This window comes from Piliocolobus tephrosceles, chromosome 2 (genome assembly GCF_002776525.5).
Source record: "Piliocolobus tephrosceles isolate RC106 chromosome 2, ASM277652v3, whole genome shotgun sequence".
NCBI classification, from domain to species: domain Eukaryota; kingdom Metazoa; phylum Chordata; class Mammalia; order Primates; family Cercopithecidae; genus Piliocolobus; species Piliocolobus tephrosceles.
Window position 1 is genome coordinate 121,616,399 of NC_045435.1, and position 17,521 is coordinate 121,633,919.

At 31.3% G+C, this 17,521-nt stretch overlaps 1 protein-coding gene across 1 annotated transcript in view; it reads left to right on the plus strand.

Moving 5' to 3' along the window:
* Positions 1-537: 537 nt before the first annotated feature.
* The window catches only part of BCHE (butyrylcholinesterase), a 63,670-nt gene continuing 46,686 nt past the window's right edge, over positions 538-17,521 (plus strand). Inside the window, exons 1-2 of the mRNA XM_023213510.1 lie at positions 538-696; positions 6,822-8,346. Of these exons, the coding sequence (XP_023069278.1) occupies positions 582-696; positions 6,822-8,346 (1,640 nt within the window). The 5' untranslated portion in view covers positions 538-581. The remainder of the gene's footprint in view (positions 697-6,821; positions 8,347-17,521) is intronic.

Consider the following 17,521-nt stretch of genomic DNA (forward strand, 5'->3'; position numbering starts at 1 on the left):
AGGAAATTACTAATGCTGAAATTTGCATGACTTAAATAAGAGTTGGAGTGTGGGGGTTGAAAGGAGATACATATCAGAGACATCCATTCAGTTAGTAGAACTAAGTTTTTGATTTGCATAGCTTATATATAGAGAATTCTCTTTCTTATTTTCTCTTTTACTATCTTCTCTAGCTGCATAATTAGCACAGATTGAAGCTATAATGGATTTCGATAATAGCGCTTCTTTAGAATGATGTATACATCTTTAAATATTAAGACAAGCATAGGAAATATGTATATTCTAAAAATGTTTTTTTTTTAAAGTTTGGATAGTGTTAAAAGAAACATGTATTTTCTGTTACATTTCAGATTATTTTAAAGAAGCTTCTATGCTTTTTTTCTTCATTCTTAGAAGACTACCTGCAATTGTAAAGCATGAATCCTGTAATACTACTGTAAATGAATCACTATTGCATTCATACCATTAGCCTCTGAACAGATATCAGAAAGTAAAGACTGGCTGCCTCTAGATCAAGTTACTGCTGCCAACTCTCGCGAGCTTTGTCAGTAACAGTTGATTGCTACATTCAGTAACACTGAATGTCAGTGCAGTCCAATTTACAGGCTGGAGCAGCAGCTGCATCCTGCATTTCTCTGAAGTATTACATGATTTTCACTCCTTGCAAAGTTTACCACCTTTGTTGCAGAGAATCGGGTAAGTTGCTCTGAATTTACACCGTCATATAGCGATCCAAGTTACTGTAAAGCTGATTCTGTGGGATGAGAGTGATCTCTTCACGTGTTTGTTGTGTCCCTTTGGTGCTCTGTGGGGAACAGTTACTGAAGCTTGCAAATGGGACAGAGGAAGCGAGCCAGCAGGCACATGCATCAAATCTTCCTATTATTCAGGGAACGCAGACTTTGTTTATTTAACTGCTGAGAAAATAATGAATTTATTCAACTCTGTATAAAGGACCATAGCACGTGTGGAATCACAGTGATATATATTCTAAGTGAGTTTCCTAAGAAAAAACATTTCATACTGGCTTACCCTTAAATGCATTGTTTATTGAATGTCCCTGTATAAGTAATCTTTGACTAGTCTTACTTTGTTTTTTTTTTTTTTTTTCTTTTTAAGTGGGATACAGTTAATAGTTAACTTATTTTTTGCTGAACAAAATACTTTTCTCAGTCAACATTTTGTCACCTAAAACTTTAACAATAACAATTGATAAATGAAACATTGAAGTTTATTTTATGTAAAAAAAAAACTGTTTTCTAATTTGATTTACAATGATTATGAACATGTCCCCTTCGCCCTTTTTGTTCACTTTTTATAGGTTTGTTTAAATTGCAGCAAAATGTTTTACATTTGCTATTATTTTGCTATTATAGAAATAGTAAGCAAATATACCTTCTGCTCATCCTATAATCTTGTAAAACTATTATTTTGATAACATCAGTTCCACTTTAACAAGGGAATCAAATATTAAGGATATAAAATGTATGAATGATTAAAAGTAAACTGAAATGTGATTTCATTGTTTATGACTTCTATTTTTTATATACTTTTATGAGTATGTCTTCTATGTTATTATGAATATATTTCCTGATAATAAATTCGATTAGGGGTTCCTGTCACTAGTCTGTGTAATACCTTCCTTAATATAAACTCATAGTTACAATAAATACAATGACAGTTTACTTATATAAATAGTTACTTTGTTTAAGGATGTCTGAGCTTTCAAGACATTTGAATAAAAATCTTCAGAATTTTCTCTGGATATGAAATAAAGTAGCCTTTTGGATGCCAAATAAAATTTCTAATTGGATTATCAAAGTTCTGTTATATTCTCCTAACTTTTTTGGTTATCATTTGTTTGAAATGTCCCACTTTTTTAATTGTAAAAATATGTTTGGGATGTACTCCATATTTCATTTTTATAAAATATAAGCTAATAGTAGCTAAATAAGTCACATGTTATCTATAAATTTGGTTCCTTCTTTGATTCATTTCTTGATAAGTGTAATACATACTTATATTGTATATTATCTTCATTTCGATGGTTTCTTACCAGCATCTGTTTATTCTTACCGAAATTAGACGGTCCCAAATGTTAAGAGAATTGTAATTGGATAGCAACCTAAGAGAAAATTTAATTTTCAAAGAAGACTTAAGAAATCTCTCTAATAAATATTCAAATTATTCACACGATGAAATTTGTGAATGTTCTTCCTAATTGAGGACAGATACACATCTTAAGTTTCTTATATCTAATGTAGTGTCTTCTATATGTATACATGCCTAAAGCATAGCTGAAGAATCCCTGAAAGACAGTGATGTAGTCTATTTATAAACAGACTTCCTCAATTCCCTGCTTCACTTAGTCTGCAACAAAACAAGCTTTTAAGTTTGATATAAGATATTGTTGTTCTAATTTCATCAAATACATTTAATAGTGCTTGTTCTAGATCATATTAATATTATCTAGATGACTCTTTCTCTAATATTTTAGGAGGGTTTATTTCCAAGTAGAAATAAATATTTATTTAATTGTAACTTTTTAAAAGATAAGGAAATTACTATATACACAGGGAAAATATTATGAATATTTACTTGACCATCCTTTAAAAAATCTTGGTGGGCCCATTATTTTGAAAATCTGTTTGATATTCAAGTATCCCAAATAAAAGTTCTTTATACAAATTATTTTATCGTACTCATATCTTATAGTATAACATTTCGTATTTTTTCTTAATGTCAGCTAGGGAATTGTGATGGTACCTTTAAAATTGAACTAAAAATGCAAAAAAAAAAAAAGATTTGTCACCTTTTTTGAAATTTATTAACAGTTTAGCATTTTCAAAAATTGCCAGTAAATTTTCTCAATTCCAAACTAAAACTCAGTTCCTCCAGAACTCAATTACCTCAAAAACTCAATTCCTCAAAAACTGTGATTTTCTCAATTCCAAACAAAAACTCCCATCTTTACTCCCATATCAAATACTATTTTGATAAGCAAATTGTTCTAAGTTCCGATATACAGCTGTAATTGTGAAAATGTGCCTCATTCTTTATGATAAACATATTATGTTCTCTCAGAATCGTTTAATGAGACAGTATCCAATTGTACCAGAATTTATTGAAAGAAAAATAAGGCTTTATTGAATATCTTAATCATTAATAAAAATTTTGAGATATAGACTCAACATTTTTGTTCTATTTTCATTTATTTCTCTTTTGATTGCCCAATTACATGATAAACATATTAAAATTTGTAAAGTCTTTTAATGTCAAAACTACAGAGCAGCATGTTAGAATAGAGAATACCAGATTATAAGAAGGGCAAAGTGATGCTTATTTAAAAAATAAAGTACTGCAATTAAATATAAAAATATTCTCCTACAATACACTGAGAGTAAGTATATGAACATCTGCATATTTTTACATTAAAGTACACACTAAATGTCATATAACACTCTGCAACAATACATATGAGTTGGCATTACACTGTCATTCTTGCAGTGAATATATGCTTACAAGGATTGTTTGGATTGTTAATAATTTATTTGCAAGTTGATGACTCAGATATCATTACCAAAAAATTACAGATTTTAATTCATATCATATTGTTATATAACAAGATTTACTCAGCACAAAATATAAATATAAACATACAACAAATTTTGTATTAAATCAAATTAAGTGACTTAGGAAGATATTGCAACCATTTAGATGTTATAGCAATTATTTAACATAAACAATGAAACCACATTTCATAATTACACAAAACAAAAATACAGTTTTGTAATAACTACTTGCTTTGCAATAAGATTATTAAACTGTTTATAGAACAAGTTTGAAAACTATCAGAGACCAAAATTTATTACAATTTGGAGTTTACTTTCTAAAGACAAACTAATATTCAACGAAAATCGAGAAAAAAAAAAAAGATGATTTTTGCATTAGACTTAGAAGAACATTGACTGAACTAGGCAAGAGGGAGAATGGATACAACCAGGGATGCTGCAATTAATTTATTAAATTGCAGCTTAGAGCGAACAGCCCAATCAGCTTTGCACCTTATTCACTCTTCCTAGAGGATGTTTTCAAAAAAGAAAATAAAAAATCATACTAGCTCTTTGTTTTTCTCCAAGTGCTCTCCTGCATTTATTTAAGAGAAAGGGATTAGTGATTATCAGAAAGAAAAAAGAACTGAAGCAGTAGTGCCTCTAAAACTTTGATTATGTCTGAAATGTTATTAGTGTCAGGTAATGGGAAACTTTAAGTCATTGTTATATTTTATTTATTTACCGTGATTTATGATACAGTCATACAATACATAATGATGTTTGAATCAATAATGGTGGTCTTATGCAATTATAATATAGTATTTTCACTGTACATTTTCTGTGTTTACATGCACATACAGTTACCATTTTCTAACAATTGCCTACAGTATTCAGTATAGGAACATGTTGTACAGATTTGTAGCCTAGATGCAACAGCCTATACTATATAGCCTAAAAGTGTGGTAGGCTATAGCATCTAAGTTTGCGTGAGTACACTTATAATATGTGTACAATGATAAAATCGCCTAACAATGCACTTCTGAGAATGTATCCCTCTCATTAAATGGCATTTGACTGTACAACAAATTGCATTTATTATTATGTAATAGTACCTAAATATCATGAATGTAGAAATGCTGTTAAAAATATATTTTAATTATGTTTTATTGATCTTAGCACACATCTAATTCTACCAAACAGAACTGAAAAATGATAATCTTGTGGACTGATTTTTTTTTAAACCTTATTATTATAGCGGTCATTTTATATGTAAATATATATGCATATACATATGGATATTGTTAGAATTAGATATAGGTATAGATATAGATATATCCATTAAGTATCAAGCCCTGAACCAAATGCTCCAGACCATGAATTAATCAATTCAGATATTTATTGGTATAAAAAATACTTGTAGGTCACCAGATGTCCTGTGACCATTGGTGAATTAGGCTGATTTGAATATGATATCCTAGGTCTGGGACATAGACATTAGAATCGTTATTTATTCTCTTTGTTTTGAGAAATCTAAATTAAATAAAGAAAAAAATTAATACAAATGCTTAGTGTTTGTAGGATTCGTTCATTGGTTGTGTAGGTTGGATTGCAACTTGAGAAAAAATAAAGGGAAGACTTTGTACATTAATGGATCTTTGTTATTATTATGTGAATGAGAATTAGTATTTGCAATTGACAATTTTAGTTGGGTTTCTTTCAGTTACATAAACACTTTAGTTCTTTTATGGCCAGGCGTGGTAGCTCATGCCTGATATCCCAGCTCTTTGGGAGGCTGAGGCAGGCAGATCACTTGAGGTCAGGAGTTCGAGACCAGCCTGGCCAACATGGTAAAACCCCATCTCTACTAAAATACAAAAATTAGCTGGGAGTGGTGGCACACTTTTGTAATCCCAGCTACTTGGGAGACTGAAGCAGAAGAATCACTTGAGCCCAGGAGGTGGAGGTTGCAGTGAGCTGAGATCGCATCACTGCATTCTAGCTTGGCGACAGAGTGAGACTCCATCTCAAAAAAAAAAAAAAAAAAAAAAAAGAGACATTAGTTCTTTTAAATGATATTTTCATTACATTTTGCTGTCCCTTTTTGTCACAGTTTCCAAATCTGATTTTTAATTTCTTTCTTATTGAAAAGAAACTTATGTCTGCATTATGAATTTCTGATAAAACTTTGATCTCCCCAAATAGTCTATGTCATCCATTAAATATTGTTTAATATTTCATAAATGTCAAATACTTATGATTTTGTAGGTCACAAAGATTATTTTTGCTTCTGCCATGTGGCCCAATAGTTTCTAAACTTCGATCCTCTAATTTCAGTCATTTTTTTCACTATAAAAATGTAAGTAATTCTGACTGTGCTAACACATTTAGCTTCACTAGCTGCATATACTTTAATCTGTTAACAAATTGCTATAACAAATATTAATACATGTTGATTAATACTGAGTATAAAATTCCTCTTAAACCACAATCTTTTCCCAGACATTACAATACTAGCCCCTGCTTCTCTCTATTGACATTATAAATGTGATAGAGAGTCTCTCATGTTTATTAAATTTTAGAGAAATTACCTGGAATATATCCTCAACCTTCACTCTTTATTTTTCCATAGCCCTTACTAGTGGTAGCATGTTTGTTAGCTTTCACAATTTGTAGAATAATGTTGACTACCATATATTCGTTACTTAATATTCTATGAATAATTTGTCTAAATTATCTTCAGTTTATATACTAGAGGAAGATATCGTACAGAGGAAGATATCACTTGGCAAAAGGGACCACAGAAAAGACAAGGAAAACAGAAAAGGACAATAATGACAATCTATTGATCCTTAAAAGTTCTTAACCTACTTGACAGTGCTGCCAAGAACCAGCCAGTCATGATATTTCAGAGAATATATGAACTTGTATTTTCTCCTCTTACCAAGGTAGAAATTATATCTGATGTAGGTAGACTACTGTTTACTGCTTTTTTGGTAGAACTGTACATATAGTCAGAAGTAATATTAAATTTGACTGGGACAAACATTCTACTAGCTCTTCGTTACAAAGCTTTAGCAATAAATATCCCCAAAATGAATATTTTTTATTTTCCATTCCACTATTATTTTTTCTAAATTGAAAACTAAAATATCTCTTGTTTTCATAATTTGTGTTAATAACTACTATATTTTAGGTAATTATCATCAGTAAAGTATAATACGCTATATGCAGAAGGCTTATAAAACATTATACTTACCTCTTTTTCAGAAATCAATATGCATAACAAAGTCACAATCATATGCATCAGATTTCTCTTTTGGTTTCTTTTGCTCTGCATGCTTATTGGAAAGTCACATACTGAAGATGACATCGTAATTGCAACAAAGAATGGAAAAGTCAGAGGGATGAACTTAACAGTTCTTGGTGGCACGGTAACAGCCTTTCTTGGAATTCCCTATGCACAGCCACCTCTTGGTAGACTTCGATTCAAAAAGCCACAGTCTCTAACCAAGTGGTCTGATATTTGGAATGCCACAAAATATGCAAATTCTTGCTATCAGAACATAGATAAAAGTTTTCCAGGCTTCCATGGATCAGAGATGTGGAACCCAAACACTGACCTCAGTGAAGACTGTTTATATCTAAATGTATGGATTCCGGCACCTAAACCAAAAAATGCTACTGTAATGATATGGATTTATGGTGGTGGTTTTCAAACTGGAACATCATCTTTACATGTTTATGATGGCAAGTTTCTGGCTCGGATTGAAAGAGTTATTGTAGTGTCAATGAACTATAGGGTGGGTGCCCTTGGATTCTTAGCTTTGCCAGGAAATCCTGAGGCTCCAGGGAACATGGGTTTATTTGATCAACAGTTGGCTCTTCAGTGGGTTCAAAAAAATATAGCAGCCTTTGGTGGAAATCCTAAAAGTGTAACTCTCTTTGGAGAAAGTGCAGGAGCAGCTTCAGTTAGCCTGCATTTGCTTTCTCCTGGAAGCCATTCATTGTTCACCAGAGCCATTCTACAAAGTGGATCCTCTAATGCTCCTTGGGCAGTAACATCTCTTTATGAAGCTAGGAACAGAACGTTGACCTTAGCTAAATTGACTGGTTGCTCTAGAGATAATGAGACTGAAATAGTCAAGTGCCTTAGAAATAAAGATCCCCAAGAAATTCTTCTGAATGAAGCATTTGTTGTCCCCTATGGGACTCTCTTGTCAGTAAACTTTGGTCCAACCATGGATGGTGATTTTCTCACTGACATGCCAGACATATTACTTGAACTTGGACAATTTAAGAAAACCCAGATCTTGGTGGGTGTTAATAAAGATGAAGGGACAGCTTTTTTAGTCTATGGTGCTCCTGGCTTCAGCAAAGACAACAATAGTATCATAACTAGAAACGAATTTCAGGAAGGTTTAAAAATATTTTTTCCAGGTGTGAGTGAGTTTGGAAAGGAATCCATCCTTTTTCATTACACAGACTGGGTAGATGATCAGAGACCTGAAAACTACCGTGAGGCGTTGGATGATGTTGTTGGGGATTATAATATCATATGCCCTGCCTTGGAGTTCACCAAGAAGGTCTCAGAATGGGGAAATAATGCCTTTTTCTACTATTTTGAACACCGATCCTCCAAACTTCCGTGGCCAGAATGGATGGGAGTGATGCATGGCTATGAAATTGAATTTGTCTTTGGTTTACCTCTGGAAAGAAGAGTTAATTACACAAAAGCTGAGGAAATTTTGAGTAGATCCATCGTGAAACGGTGGGCAAATTTTGCAAAATATGGGTAAGTGCTGATTTTTGTCATTGTTCTCTGACTTGGTTTGATCTGTTTTGCTTAGCTTTGCTTGGTCTCTGGGGAAAACTGTATTATAAAGACACAGAAATGTTTTAATTATTTATTCTATTTGTACGAAAGCTGGTTTTATTTTTTCTTATGAAGTGCGTTTCAACTCCCTGTGTCAGAGTGTTTAAAAGAAATCATCATCATAGAAATTTTATAAAAAAAAATCTTCTGATTTCATCTCCAGAATATTTCAAAGCATTTCAACAATGTTAGCCAAAGTTTGTATAGAAAAAGATGCTTAGTTGGAGAACTAAAATTAATGTGAGAATACTTTTTAACCTGCAATTTTACAACGTTCACAGATTGAGGTCAGAGTAGGTCTGTTTCTTTCCAAGTTCTTCAGCTTGGTACCTGATACATGAAGTAATACATCTCTGCTTAGGAAATTGAAGGAACATGGTCCTGATGCAATTGGCCCTCAGATTACCCAAAATACACAACATTTGCCATTGTATTGTTTGGTTTTTATTTTTTTCCTAATAGACCTGTTCAGATTTGAGGCAGCCTATGTTTCACTGGGGCTATGGGGGTTTAGCTAAGCTGTTCTCCACCTGAGCAGTCTTATGGTTGATATTAGATAATCAGAGACATTACAAATAACGTATTTCCCCCACATATTATGAATATTGTGATATTATGTCCTCAAGAGTCAGAAGAAAATAACCATTTAGAATATAATTTTTAAATGCATGCGTGTATCTATAGAAAATATTTTTTTTTTCTTTCCACTACATTTGTAAACCAAAACCACATTTTATACACGGGAGTAAATTGTACCAATGTGAATAATTTTAAAAAAATAGAAATTTAGAAATTTATTTATACAAGAAGTGTTTACATAAATCATAAATTGATTGATGCAATAATTCAGTCTTTCACACTATCTTTTATAACTAAACAAAATGCTGATAGTTACATTACTGCTCTCTGGTGTTCTTTTCCACCCTCCATTTGGAATTCTTTGTACTTCATGTCACTGTGTGTATATTTCTACAATATCAATTGTACAATTCTTTTCAAATCGTTTAATACTTATTCACTGTGGAAAAAGTTATAATTCTTCCACCTAGCATTGAAAGGCCTCTATAATCTTGCTGCAACTCACATTAGTCAGTAACACCAGGTTCTCGGTGAGCCAGTTATCTCACTAATACCAAAGATTCTCAGCTTAACTGCAGCTTAGAACTTTTTTCTAGCAATATGCCCTGTTTAAAACACCTCTTTCCTCTTTAATGACAAAGTGCTACATTTTTGAAGACTTAATCTACTACACATCTCATACAGCATTTCTTTAATTACTAGAGGTGCAGTTGCTTCAGACTTCTTGTTCACTCTCACAGAAGTTGACTGTAACTGGTCTATTTCCTCTTTCATTGTAAGCTGTTCCTCCTCAACTATACTAAACTACCCTCTTGAAACAGAATCTGTGGTTTTGATTTGATATTCATTGAATTACTATGATGGGTATCTATCATACTTAACAAATATTTAGCTAATGATTGAATGAGAGCTGGTAAAAGGTAGTATGAGTAAAAAATATTATATTGCCTTTTCAAGATATGTGGATTATTATATTACCTGTAGCTGTAAAATATTTTATTCCTTCCCAACATCAGCATAATTTCTGCTCAAGGAATGAAGCATCAGCTTATTTTTAGAGCTATATTAGAATTACTTATATCTCATTCTGCTCTCTCCCTCGAGGCTTTATCCATATTACATCTTTATAAATGTTTTTAATTATTTCTTTAAATTCTAGGGACTGTAAATAATTTAAAGATTTAGGGATAATGTTTTGAATTATTGAAACCTAAATTTTTCAAAAGACTTCATTTCTTTTGCATATTGCAATAATTAAAGAATTTACATTTTCTTGTTTCACAATGGAGAACACAAAGAATCAGATGTGTTAAATGCCTTGTTTTGGCACCCATATAATAGACCAAAGAAGAAAATCTTTGATGATAGGATTAATTATTTAATACTTAATTATTTAATAATTATTTATTTAATTATTTATTAATTATTTAATAAGGTTATTTAATATTAGCCTTATAATGGGAAATAAATAAAAATTAACATTTTAATAATAATAAATAAAAGTAATGGAGATCATAAGCTATAAAAAGTTAAACTGTAAAGTAGCGCAGCAATAACAAGATGTTATTTTAGTTATTTTATTCACAGATGATATTTGCACAGTTGAACAGAGATAATAACACTATATATTCGTGTTAAGGGTTTATTTGATGTCAAGCATAATGTTAATATCCTGATGTTCATTATCTATTTTCAAAGTATACATGTGAATTAATATAGAAGCTTTGAATAATTAAGTGAACTGCAGTGAAAACCAAGTTGACAACTGTTAGGTCTGGAAATCTATCCACATCTTTCTGACCACAGACTTGATGTCCCAAATCTGTAATTTCCAAGGGCAAAGACTTTCCTCCTTGGACCCTTTCTTTCTACCCCTCAGGAACATTTAACAATGCCTGGAGCCCTTTTTGAGTGTCACTACTGCGGGTACAGATGAAGGCCCAGCATTAATGCCAAGATTGAGAAACTCTGCTAGTGTCTACTTCCCCAGAGCTTCAAAATGTCTTATTAAGAAAGTAAAAGTAGAATTAGAGCTATGATTATCATTTAGGAAAATGAGTTTTCAAGTTCATGATTCATGAAATGTTTTAATAAATTCTTCTTAATTAGTAAATCTATGTATATTATTTATAATCATTTAAATATAATGTACATTCTGTAAAAAATACACATAATAAACATACAGATCAGTAAGTTTTGCCAATATGTACAACTCCATAAAGATAAAGCATAATTTCATTGCCTCAGAATAAAGTCCCCCCACCTCTTTGCAAACAGTCCTCTTACTCCCCATGTCCAGTCAATCACTGATTCTATTTTTATTATAGATTAGTTTTACCTTTTCTGAAATTTTATATTCATGATATCATAGCTTATATAATCTTGTGTCTGGCTTTTTCTGCTCAGCATAACAGAGCTGCAATTCATCTGTGTTGTATGTGTAAAGAGTTTATTTGTTATTCACTGCTAAGTACTATTTCCTGTGGATGATTGTACCACTGCTAGTTTATCCATTCACCCATACGTTGTTTCCTTTTGGGGATATTATGACTAGCGTTCTATGAATATTTTTCTGGAAGACTTTTGTCTTGTACAAAATCTGTAGAAGATTTTTTTTTCTCTTATTTTGAGTAAAAGTGAGAGGAATTGCAGGAACATATATAAGCACATGCTTATTTTTTTAAAGAAACTGTTCAACCATTTTCCTTAGTTGAGAACTTTATACTCCCAAAAGCAATGACGTACCAGAGCCCCACTTGTTTCGCATCTTCAGCATCACTCGCAACTAATCAATCTTCAATTTTAGCTGTTCTTCTGGCTTTGCAATGACATCTCTTTGTGCTTTTACTTTGTTTCTCTCTGATGGATATAGATGTGGAACATCTTTTCTTATGCTAACTGGTCATTGGTATGTTTTTCTATTTTGAAATGTTTAAATCTTTTGCAATTTTTTACTGGGTTTATCTCTCATTGACTTGTAAGAATTCTTATATATTTAAGATACATATCCTATGTACTTTCAGTATTTTCCCCCAGTTTTTATCTTACTTTGATTTTTGACATGTTGAATTTCAATGAGTCTCAGCTTATTAATTTATTTCCATCTTATCAAATAAGTATTTCCCTACACCAACATTTGTAAAGATTGTTTTTCTTTCTGTTTTTTTTTTTTTTCTTTATGGTTTTAGATTTTTACTTTTGATTCATAATATATTTAAATTCATACCTGTGAACTTTTAATGTAGGGGTTGAGGTTCATTATTTCCCATATAAATATTCAGATATTACATCACTATTCATTAGAAAAAAACACTTCTTTACTTACTAAATTACCTAGGCTACTTTCTTGAAAATCAACTGACCTTGGCCGGGCGCGGTGGCTTAAGACTGTAATCCCAGCACTTTGGGAGGCCGAGACGGGCAGATCACAAGGTCAGGAGATCGAGACCATCCTGGCTAACACGGTGAAACCCCGTCTCTACTAAAATACAAAAAACTAGCCGGGCGAGATGGCGGGCGCCTGTAGTCCCAGCTACTCGGGAGGCTGAGGCAGGAGAATGGAGTGAACCTGGGAGACGGAGCTTGCAGTGAGCTGAGATCCGGCCACTGCACTCCAGCCTGGGCGACAGAGCAAGACTCCGTCTCAAAAAAAAAAAAAAAAAAAAAGAAAAAAGAAAATAAACTGACCATATATGTGTGGATATGAATGAGTACATTTTATTCTGTCACACTAAATGGTCTAATGTCTATTCTTATGCCAGTACTGGAGTGTCTTATATAGCATGTCTTATGTAGTATGGAAAGTTTAAAGGAGTACACTTTGTTTTCACAAACACAACTTTTGATTTAAAAAAAAAAAAGTTATGTCTATTTTAGTTTTGCATTTCCAAATAAAGATTAGAATCAATTTCTCAGTTTTCACAAAAGCTGATGAGGTGTTGAAATTATTGATTAATATAAAGAGAATGTTTATATTAACATTACTGCTTTTTAAATCCATGAATATGGTTTACCTTTCCTTTTATTTTGTTATGTTTTTAGTTTCTGTAAATATTTAAAAGTTTTATATGTACAGTCCTTGAATATATTTAATTAAATTTATTTCTAAGAGTTTTATGTATTCTAAAATTTAGATTTTGCTAGTATCTAAATATACACTTGATTTTCTATGTCATGCAATCTTGCTAATTTCACGTATAAAGTTTAGTAGATTTATTAATATTTTTAATTTGGGGGCTAAATAAGCTATTTTCTGTGAATGGTTGTGGACAGTCGGCTTCTTCCTTTTCAATATTTATATCTGTTGTTTTCTTGTTGATGATTTTGTCATTGCATTTTCTAGGATTGTTAGCACAATATTAAATAATAGATGTGAAAGGATATAGTTTCAAATCTTAGAGGGAATGAGCTCATCTTTTTAGTATTGTCTGTATTAACTATAGTTTTGCCCTTTATTAAATTTAGGAAATTCTCCTCTATTCCTATTTCTTGAGAGTCTGTATTATAAATAGATATTAAATTGTCACAAATGCTCTTTCTGCTTCTATCGAAAGGACCATTGTGTTTTTGTTGCTTTGTTTTCTCATTAATTTTGTTAGTGTGGTGAATTATATTAAAACAATCTTGAATTCCTGGAATAAAAACAACTTTGTCATAATACAATGTCATTTTTATATTGCTTTCTAATAATAATATAATTGATTGATGTTTTCCTCTTATTCATGAGGAATATTAGTATATAATTGTATTTATTTTAATTTATTTGTAAAGCTTTCATGTAAGAATAATCTTAGGCCGAACATGGTGACTCATGCCTACAATCCTGCCACTTTGGGAAGTCAAGGCAGGAGGATTGCTTGAAGTCTGAAGTTTGAGACTAGCCTGAGCAACAAAGTGAAAGAGTCCATCTCTACATTAAAAAAAAAAAAAAAAAAAAAAATGTTGGGAGGCTGAGGCAAGAGGATCACTTGGGCCCAGGAATTCATGGCTGTAGTGGGCTATGATCATGGCACTGCACTGAAGCCTGGATGACAAAACAGATCTCATCTCTGAGAAAAAAAAAAAAAAAAAATGTAGTAATCTTCCTTCTGCTTCAAGATTTTTTAGTTTGCATACCATTGAGATTATTTAAGTCTTTAAATATTTAACATATTTCATCAATGAAACCACTTAGATCTGGAGTTTTCCTGATGGGAAAATAATCTTATTATAAATATAATACTTCATAGGATATAGAGCTATCTAGACATCTATTCCTTCTTGATTCAGTACTGATAGTTTATAGTTTTCAGGGATTATTTTTCCAGTTATTCCATTATCAATTGGCATTCTCCTTCTCTTAACTGTCATAGGTTTGCATTGCCCATTATCCAGTTTCTGAAATTCATTGCCTTGTTTGTTTTGTCCAGTATTATAATTGTTTATGATGAGAAGGCTAATCTTACCTTATCATGGATGAAAGTGAAAGTCCAACACTTTCCTCTCCATTGGTATTTTAAGGACATCTTAACCTTTATAGATCTCATTCAATTATATAAAACTCATTTTTCAGTTATTTTATAAATTATGAAAGAGATGGAAGATTTTCAAATTTGATTTCTTAATAAAATTAAAGGTTATTCTGAGCTAACACTAAAGGATATTCAGATTTGGTGTCTTCAGTTTCAGTGTTTTAAGATTTCTTACAAAATAGAAGTCACAATATAATTTAGGCCTTTGCTAACTGGAATTGCTACCTATATATATTTTATTTGCTTTTGTTCTTCCTCTAATGCTACCTGTAGAAATGAACTTAAAATTTTACCTAAAGAGCACACAGGTCTATATGTGCATTATGTCTATTACATTATAATATATGCAAAAATATCAGTACAACATAATACGTCTACCAATCACCCATCCAATAAATAACTTGATAGTAAAAAAAATTAAGTTACTAGAACTTAATGAAATATTGTCAATACTATCCCAATGGTACAGAAAATTGGTGAAATTAAGCTTGGGTTATGAGAAAGACTAGAGCACTAAAGAAGGAAAATATGCCAAATGTAATTAGTAAGATAGTATAAAATGGAGGTTATCATTATTTCAAAACCCCTCCAGCTTCTTTCTACTCTTGCAGATAATCTTTTCTTTACAATATCCTCCCTTGGTACTATCTTCATTCAGAGCTTCTTCAGTGTAAAATCTCAGAGAAAACCTTTCACAGTGCAGTTGCACAGCCTTCCAGATCACGTGTGACAGCCAATGTAATGTGCCCAGTGTCAGTCTTTCTACAGATCCTTTGTATATGTAAACTTAGGCAAACTACTTAAAATTCCATGGTATTTTTTTCTAATCTGTAAAATGGGAATATAAATATAACTATCTCATTGCCATTAAAACTTGCCGTTGACAGAAAATTGTATTCCTCTTGTCTATTTAAAAAAGTCAGTTATTTCTCATGCTCTAATCTCATCTAAGATTAAACTTAGATTCTGTGCCAAAAAAAGTACAATTGTTTAATTTCCTGACTCAAAACTACTTAATTAATCAATTAAGCTTTCAAACAAATACAGGTAAACTTCAATATTGAGGCAATTTACTTGCTTCTATACTTTTTCATTCATTCATTCATTCATTCATTCATTCATTGCCTCTTATTTATTTATCATGTATTTATTCAGAACCTCTCTGAAATGATTAATATTTTCTAATGCTTTTTGCCAGGAATAAATGTTCTGACATGTCACTTTTATTTTGTCCGCTTTTGATATCATAAAATCACAAGCTACTTAACAAAGTAATTTGAAAGTAACATCATAGCACACCAACTGCTATTCTCATATCATAATATTTTATTTATTTATTCCCTTACACTTTAAGGAAATTTATCACAGAATGAACAATTTATTAAACTTGAACAAAAATGTATTAATAAATTTTTCACTACTGAAGTTAACTGATCTGGAAAAAAGTAAATGAGAACAGTTCTTGATGTTTGTAATGGGGAGTGGGTAAGACTAAATTACATGCTAAGCCAAATGTTGTTAATACACAAGGTATTTTAAAATAATCAGGACAGTTTGAAAATAGATATTCACCTTTTTACTAAATTTTAATTGTAATAATCAGAAATTGCAGATTTGACAGATTCCTAAAGGAATCAATTTTGTTTCTGATTTGAGATACACACACCCACACTGAAGGAAGGGTGGCCATATAGATGGCCATAATGTCATTAAAATACCTGAAATACACTCAATAATTTATTCTCCAGAGCTTTTCATGTAGTTTTAATTTAATAATATTTAACATTAAATTTGTATATTTTTATATAACACAATAAAAAATGGATTTAAATAACAGTATTTTAACATCACTTATTTCCCAAATGGGTATATTTTCTTGGTGCACTCTCTCTTTTTTTTTTATTGGAACCATTCCATGTTTTTAAAGGACTATAGAAAAACAGGGTAAAGGTCAAAGAAATTATGGGTGGAGAAATCATGCTACTTCATTCTAAATATCTGCATAGGAATGTAGCATATATTTATACTTATATAGTATTTGTGCAAATTCCTTCACTAAGAAATTAATTTGCAAAGTATAATTGAATTTACATTGTTATATTTTTCAAATAATAAATATTATAGAACTTCACCACAATACAATTCTTAGAGGTCTCTTCAATATATCAAAATAATATCTGTTAAAGATACTCTTAACATGAACAGCGTACTATCACAACAACAAGGTATGAGGTATGTGCATTCTATTATTAGAATTTAAAAATGCTGAAATGATGAGACTATCTAACATTTTTTAAGTGAGAAAAGTGTGTTCCACAGAAGAAAAGTGAATTGCAACTAATAGGTGACAGAACAAAGATTAACTGTGACTCAAGGCTATTAACTTTCATTTCCTTCTATTATACATTAGCCAGGCTGCCTTTACTGTGAATTCTTAAAAGCAGTCATTAAGTATGCTTACAAAATGCATTTGGTTGCAAACTTGTAATTTTAAATGTTAGCATGCTTATACCTGCTTGGTTAATGTTATAGAGGTAAGAGCAGAGAACAGACTAAAATTAGACATCATGAGACTTAGAGGCAAGTTTATGTTTGTGGGACTGTCATCTGGCCATCTAGTCCAATTATTATCAGACTTATAATTAGATTTTCTGACAGATAATAGTTCATGTGGTTTCCAGAGTGAAGAAAAAAAAATTTACACTCTGATTCTATAATTATTTGTGGTATATTATCATAATTAACCCAATGAAACATTTTCAGGACTTTAAAAAAGAATCAGGGCTTAATACCCTTGAATTTATTTTATTGCTATCATAACAGCATCAATGTTCTATCACTTTAAATCCTTTTTTCCTCCTTAGAAATTAATTTAGAAGTTACTCAGAAATGAATAAGGCAAAAATGCCAACTGCAGTATTCCTGTAACTTACCTTATTTTAACAGATAGAGTATAAATGTAGGTTAAAAAAAAACTGATACCCATTAGTGTCATGTATTTGAAA